General features: G+C 51.4%; 1 protein-coding gene across 1 annotated transcript in view; it reads right to left on the reverse strand.

The window, feature by feature from the left end:
- SPINT1 (serine peptidase inhibitor, Kunitz type 1) overlaps positions 1–7646 on the reverse strand; it is a 17919-nt gene that overhangs the window by 9802 nt on the left and 471 nt on the right. Inside the window, exons 3-4 of the mRNA XM_006158723.2 lie at positions 7465–7556; positions 6983–7260 (exon numbers count right to left, since the gene is read on the reverse strand). Coding sequence (XP_006158785.1) covers positions 6983–7260; positions 7465–7556 — 370 coding nt within the window. The remainder of the gene's footprint in view (positions 1–6982; positions 7261–7464; positions 7557–7646) is intronic.

The raw sequence follows: 7646 nt of genomic DNA on the forward strand, positions 1-7646 counted from the left end.
GGAGTGCCAGCTGATACTCCTCTGCTTGGAAATATCTTCACCGAGCCAGGAGGCTGGCCAGTAGACCAGTGCGGTGGTTTACGGGAAGATGCAACAGGATGGTGTGAATTCTGGGGCAACCAAGGGAACAGAAAGGAGGATGCAGAACCATATTGGGCAGAAGGCTCGGGCTTCTCCTCAGCAGCCGTGGGAATTGGGGTAGAAGAGCAGGGCCACAAGGGGAATGGAAACCAGATTGAGAGAGAAGTGTGGGTTCAGTCACACAGAACTGAATCGAGGGAGGGAAGACCACATAGAACTGGCACGCAGTGAAAATGGGCACAGGAGCTCCAGAGAGGCCAGGGCTACACAGATTTGGAGGCATACTGGTTAACAGAGCTGCTGTGGCATGCACCTGTAATCCCAGTGACTACGGAGCTGGAGGCAGAAAGATCAAGGCTGGCTTAGGCAACAGAGGGAAAACCCGTCTGAAAAAAAGAGCTGAGCGTGGTTGTGTGGGCCCAGAGTCCCAGCTGGGAGGTTGAGGCAGGAGGATCTTGACATCAAGAACCTGTCTGGGGCCGGCAGATGGCATGGTGGTTGAGAGCTGGACTCCCACATGGCTGACTGCAGTTCGAGTTCTGAAACCAGCGACTTGCTTTCTCACTTTTCCTCTCTCTTTCTCTCTCTCTCACTCTATCCCTTTCTGGTCAAATTAAAATAAATAAACAAAATTTAATAAAATAACTCTAAAAAAACTGTCTAAAATATATATATATAATGATAAAATAAAATTTTAAAATTACAAAGTTGCTACATGTTGAATATGTGCTGGTACCATGCCAGGTACTTTACCTAAATACTTATAGCAGAGGTTGGCAAGCTATGGTCTGTAGGCCACTTCTGGTCCACCATTGTTTTATTTATATGTGTGTGTGTGTGTGTGTGTGTGTGTGTGTGTATATATATATATATATGTATGTATATGTATATGTATATATATAATTTATTTAATTTTATCCATTACCATTATTATTTTCCAACTTGCTACAGGACATCCATGTTTTCCAGAGACTAAGAAATTCAGAAAGCAAGCCACCAGGCCCAGACCTCAAACTGCAGCCAGTCATGTGGAAGTCCAGCGTCCCAACCATCACACCACCTGCTGCCCCCTCCCCCACTGTTATATATTAAATGTGTGAAAATAAAGAGAATATTTTACGACATGTAAAAATATATAAAATTGAAATACATGTCCATAATCAGAACACAGCCTTGCCTACTTGTTACATGCAATGACTGGGAGCTTTCACTTTCATGGCACAACAGGGTCGAGTGCTTGCCACAGAAACCTTATGGCCCAGAAAGCCTAAAAACAATTTTTTTAAAGAATTATTTAATTTTATTTATTCTTTTTTTTTTTTTTTTTTTTTTTAATTTGACCCAAAAAACAGAGACTGAGAGAGAGAGAGAAAGCAAGCCACCAGGTCCAAGACTCAAACCATGGTTGGCCATGTGGGAGTATCCAGCATTTTAACTACCACGCCACCTGCTGGTCCCAAGCCTAAAATATTTACTATTTGGAAATATTTACAGAGAGGTCAGCGGGAAACGTGGTGGTTAAGGTGCTGAATTTCTACATAGCTGACTGCAGTTTGAGTCCTGGACCTGGTAGCTTGAAAACCACAGTGGGTACATGTGTGTGCATGCCCAAAATCCTGAGAGGAGAACAGAGAAGGGATTGCAGCATGGCCATCCCCCACCCCGCCCCCGAGAGTGATAGCTCACTTTCCTTCTCTCTGTCTCTCCTGTGAGCACATGTGCCCTATAGCAAAAACCAAAAATAAATATTTACAGAAACGTCTTGCTGACCTGGTCTCTGTCACCTACATTCATAACTGCTCGCCTCTTTTTTAGATGAGATAACTGACATCTGAGTGGTAAATGACTTGCCCTGTGTCACTCAGTTCCAAATGGCAGAGCTGGGATTTGGACCCAGGACTCTCTAGTTCTTGCTGTCTCTGAAACATCATGCTGCAGATCACCTGCCTACTCAGAGGTATAACTTTGTTTTCTTTTAAATAATTATTTTATTTATTATTTTTATTTTTTAATTGAACCATAGCGAGACAGAGTGAGAGAGAAAGTGAGAAAAGCAAGCTGCCAGGTCTAGGACTTGAACCACAGTTGGCCATGTAGGAATCCAGCACCTCAACCATTATGCCACTTGCTGGCCCCAGAGGTGTGATGTTGATTACTTTAATAATTTTAGGGTTTTGTTTTAAGGTTTTAGCCATAGGGTACATACACTTACAGGAGAGACAGTGAGAGAGAAAGTGAGAAATCACCCTCCAAGGGTAATGGCCACACCGCATTCCCTTCTCCTCCATTCTCCTCCCAGGATTTTTTGGGCACACACACACACGCGCACACACACACACACACCCAGTGTGATTTTCAAGCCACCAGGTCTGAGATTTGAACCGCAGTCACATGGAAGTCTAGCACCTTAACCACTATGCTACTTGTTGGCCCCTTGTTTTAGTTTTTTTTAGGTTAGGTAATACATGCACATGATATAAATCCCAAAAGGTAAAAAAGCTAGAGAAAATTAAGTCCCCTCTTCTCCATAATCCCTTCGGTTCCTTATCCCCAAAGAAATCCTTTGTTATCAGCTGTGTATGTGAGTGAGAATAGTGAGACAACATTGGAATTCATAAGCATGCAAGTTCTTTATTTTGTTTTTCCCTTAATATATATTGAAAATCATTCTATAGTGTAGCAACAGAGAATATTATTTTTTAGGTGTGTAGTATTCATTACATGCATGCACCTTAATGTTTTTTTTTAGAAAGATTTTTGCTATAGGGTGCGTGTACCTGCTGGAGAGACAGAGACAGAGACAGAGACAGAAGTAAAAAATCAGGCCCCAGAGGGGATGGCCATGCCACAATCCCTTCTCTTCCATTCTCCTCTTGAAATTTTGGGCACACAAGCACACGGACCCAGTGTGAGTTCAAGCTGCCAGTCCGAGACCTGAATTGTGGTCGACTACATGGGAGTCTAGCAACATAAACATTACGCTATCTGCTAGTCCCTGAATATACCATAATTTATGCTTTAACAAGTGTCCACCAGTCCCCCACTGATTTAGATTGATATTTTCTCTCTTTTCATTAAAATGTAAACCATACTGCCTCAGGGTTCTCTATTAGTATTATGTTTTAGTTTGTTATAAAATGTATGCGCTCACTGGAGAGAGACAGAGAAAGAGAGGAAAAATGAGAAATCACCCCTTCAAGGGGATGGCCACACAGCAATTTCTTCATTCTCCCCCCTGGATTATGAGCACGCTTACACACACCAGCCCCCAGGTCGGGACCCTAACCATGTGGTCAGCCATGTGGGATCTGGCTGCCTTAACCTCTGTGCCACCTGCTGCCCCCTATTATATTATTAAAACAGCATCAGTATTCACCTAGAGCATGTGTTGAGGTTTTTTTTAATGAACTATTATAAACGATGCTACCTACCGGCTGTTCATTTGTTTTGCATGTGTTGTTTTGCATGTGCGTGAGTGTGGCCTTAAGACTAAGTCCTAGAAGTGGAAAGGCATCAAGGGTTACCTGCATTAGCAGTTCTGTACAGGGCTGTACAGACGGTAATTTCAAGTGTGAAGGAGGAAGGGAAGGTAGATCAGAAGAGGTGGTAGGAGGAGGAGTCAGCCGGGTGCCTCTGATGATGCAGAGAAAGGGTTGCCTTGGGGGGTGGGGGACTCACAGAAGGTGGTCACTGGTCAGACTGGGACACACAGGGACAGAGGAGAGGTTTCACAGAGAAACAAGCTAAATAGTGTAGAGACCTAAAACATGACGGAAGGAAGACTGAGCTCCAGGGATTTAGGGGAAATAAGACAAAGAGAAGAAGAATAGGGGACCAGCAGTTCGCGTAATGGCTATGCCGCTGAACTCCCATGTAGTCGACTATGGTTCGAGTCCCAAACCCGGTGGCTTAAACATGCCAGGCACGTGTGTGTGTGCCCAAGATCCCAAGAGGAGAATGGAGGAGAAAGGATTGCGGCATCCCCCCAGGGGGTGATTTCTCAATTTCTGTCTCTCTGTCTCTGTCTTTCTGGTGAGCGTGCCCGCCTTACAACAAAAATCTCTCATAAAACAAAAGAGACGAAGAATGGAATAGGCTGTGGAGATGCAACCCAGCCCAGGGGCTTGGCGCACAAGTGAGAAAAGCCAAGCAGGGGGTGGGCTAGTGGGAGCCATTCTAGCACCCACCTCCTTGCATCAAAATCAATCAGCTGTCTGAAAAAGGGAAGGAAGACAGATTTCTTAGCAGACAAACAGGACCCCACCAGGGTGGAAGCAGCAGGCAGGGTGATGTGTCTCACCCCCATCACAACTGTCCTCCCCAAGCTCCAGCCCCCAATCCCCCCAGGGGGTGATTTCTCACTTTCTGTCTCTCTGTCTCTGTCTTTCTGGTGAGCGTGCCCGCCTTACAACAAAAATCTCTCATAAAACAAAAGAGACGAAGAATGGAATAGGCTGTGGAGATGCAACCCAGCCCAGGGGCTTGGCGCACAAGTGAGAAAAGCCAAGCAGGGGGTGGGCTAGTGGGAGCCATTCTAGCACCCACCTCCTTGCATCAAAATCAATCAGCTGTCTGAAAAAGGGAAGGAAGACAGATTTCTTAGCAGACAAACAGGACCCCACCAGGGTGGAAGCAGCAGGCAGGGTGATGTGTCTCACCCCCATCACAACTGTCCTCCCCAAGCTCCAGCCCCCAGGACCAAAGGGGCCCTGCCCTACCACTCCTTTCTTCCCACCCCCAAGAGGGCAAAGGGCTAGAGTGGCAATAAAACAGCCCCTCCTCCAGCTGCCAGGCCTGGGACATCTCCAAGGAAGGTAGACTCCACCTCCTAAGCCACTCCTCCACAGGAAACAGGGGGCAGGGCTGGAGAAGGGCAGAGGAGGGACCAGCAGCCTGGCTGGAATCTGGACTGGACTTGCTGGGCCACAGGCAGAGAAAGGGTAACAAACAAATCCACCCTGGGAGGATTTCTATATCCAATACAGAAGCGAAGAAGCCCTGGGCACCTGTCTACCCTAGCCTCCAGGAGGCCCTCGATGGCTTTACCCTACCCTTGGCCCCCTCCAGCCTCTCTAGCTGGACTCGGTTGAGAATGGACTCCGTCAAGAAGGGACTCCTTGACACACGACACACAGCTTTCGCTACTTTCCAAGGCACCACACACCCTAAGAAAGGCCTGGGAGGGCCTAGAACTCACACTCAGTCTAGCTCCCTACACCCTACCTTCATGAATGTCCCCAGGAAGTCCCCACACTACCCCATCTTGTGCCAAACAGGCCAGTCCTGGGGATTTCCAGGGGGCAGGCTGGTCCCAAGATTTTGTGACTCTAGCCCAGCCCAGCTCTCTCAGACGTCCAGTTTCAGCCCTGGAGTGAACTCCCACTGGGGCCTCCACCAGAGCAGCAAGGGCCCCAGCAGCCCAGGTCAATTAGAGTCACCGCCACCCACACTACCTGCTACTTCCTTGTGGAACAGGCTCTCGACCTGGTCCAGTGGACTCGGTGGCTCAGCCTGGGCCACGGATGTGCCTCCCCCGTCCCAGAATCCCCATTTCATCTCTCCTGGGAGACCCAGGAGAGCTACTGGAAGGACAGGGAGAAGAGAGGGCCCTTAGTTTGGGGGAGAGACTAGCCCAGGAAAAACCTGCACAGGAAAGCCACTCTCCACTTCCCAGAATAGAGACCATCCCTAGTTTCGGCTTCAGGTACAACGGACCCCTGGACTCCCCGGCCTCCTGTTGTTATCTGCTGGGCTGTCTTGGGTCAGAGTGCAAGGTTTCCACCAGTAAGGTGGTCTCCCATGAAAAACAGCAGGGAACTTTGGAAAGTGCTGCTCTGGGGTGAGATCGAGGCTCGCCATCTATGGGAAGAGTTACCCTGGGCCAGTTATTTGACATGGGACCCTGTTCCCTGATACGACACGGTAGATGCTGCTAACAGTGCCCTTTTTGGTGAAAGGCCTGAGTGCGAGGAGTGTGGCACAGCCATCAGTAAACGGCAAGGCGCTAGCAGAGGTTATCAGTAGTGACCCTCCACTGCCCTGGAGCCCCACCTGGCAGGTAGAGAGAATGGGAAGGACAGCTCTGGGCAGGCCCTGACCCCAGCTGGCTGCTCAGTTCCAGGAGGAAAGAGGAGGAGCCCCAGGCTTCACTTAGCCTCATCCCTGGAAGTAAACAAGACTTGGCTATCAGATCCTAAGCAAGCAGAGAGAGCTCCGGCGCTCTCTCTGGCTCCGTCTCACACACAGACACACACACACACACAATACACCTGCCTGGACAGCTGACATCCCTTCCCTAAGAGGTGTGCATACCAACGGGCTGATTCACCCCTGCCAGCTTTCCCCCTCAACGAAGCCTCTAGGCTACTGTGCCCACAACAGGACCTCTCTTCCTTTAGGTCAGTCCCAGAATGGGCTTGTCTTTTGGTCTCTGGGTTCTGGCAGCTTCCCCTAGACCACCAAAGGCCAACCTGTTCCCAGAGGGCCCAAGCCTATCCAGGGAAGAAGACTTATCACCAGGCTGGCGGACAGGCCGCCTCACAGTACTCAGGCCAGGGCGACTTTTAGTGGCCAGGTTGCATCCACACAGCTCAGTCCCTGACTCAGCCCACCCAGGTCAAGGGTCTCTCTCCAGGACACACAGCCCAGACACAGGGCCTCCCTGTGAGCACCAGCTCATCACCTCTGAACACCCTGAGTTCCAAGCCGGAGACTGGGATGACACCCCTCCCCACTCAGGTCCCTGTCCTGTCTTTGGCGTTTATGCCGCCTACTTCTGAGCAGGACTTGGAGTAGAACCGGACTCTTCTCCTGGTTGGTTCTGATGCTCGCCTCCCCCAGGACTCCGTAACCAGCGCCTAGGTCTCTCCAAATCCCTCCACGCAGGTTCGCTCCTCCCTACCTCCGAAGCCATGGGGTCCCAGCTCGCGGAAGGAGCCAGACTGCGGCGGCGGCGGTGGCGGCGGCAGGTGGCTGGGGAAGCCCTCCCTAGGCGCCAGTTTGCACAGGGCACCCGGGAAGCCCTGGAGACCGAGCGCACACAGGAGCCACACGGCAAAGGCAGAGATGCGGGCCTGGGCGGGGCGGGCGCCGGCCATCGTCCTCCCGGGGGCCGTCGCCGCCTCCCCGGGGGGGTCGCCTTCACAGTGCGCGCCTCTGGGTTCCGAGGGTGCTTGCGCCCTGAGACGGGAGGGGACAGAGAAGGAGACACACCTGGTCAGCCGCGCGGACGTCGAGGGAGACTGGTGGCCGGGAGGAAGCGGGAAGGGGAAGCACGGAGCACCCGGGGAGTGGAGGGGGCCCGCGGGTCCGGCCTCCCACGCGCACTCCAGTGACCCGGCCGCCCCACGGACGGACTGAGGGACCGCTAAGGAGCTCACGTACCCAGACGCACGCTCGAGCGCCGAACAAAAGGCCAAACATGCTCCGAGCCCGCTCCGCCTCCGCCTCGGCCCGCGCGCCGGGGCCCCGGTTACCTGCGCAGGTGAGTGGGTGGGGCCGGGTCTGCCGAGGTTCCGGTCCCGGCCTCCTGCGCGCCCGGGGGCCCAGCTCCCGCCCCGGGGCTC

Source organism: Tupaia chinensis, unplaced genomic scaffold (assembly GCF_000334495.1).
Source record: "Tupaia chinensis unplaced genomic scaffold, TupChi_1.0 Scaffold000605_1, whole genome shotgun sequence".
Taxonomy (NCBI): domain Eukaryota; kingdom Metazoa; phylum Chordata; class Mammalia; order Scandentia; family Tupaiidae; genus Tupaia; species Tupaia belangeri.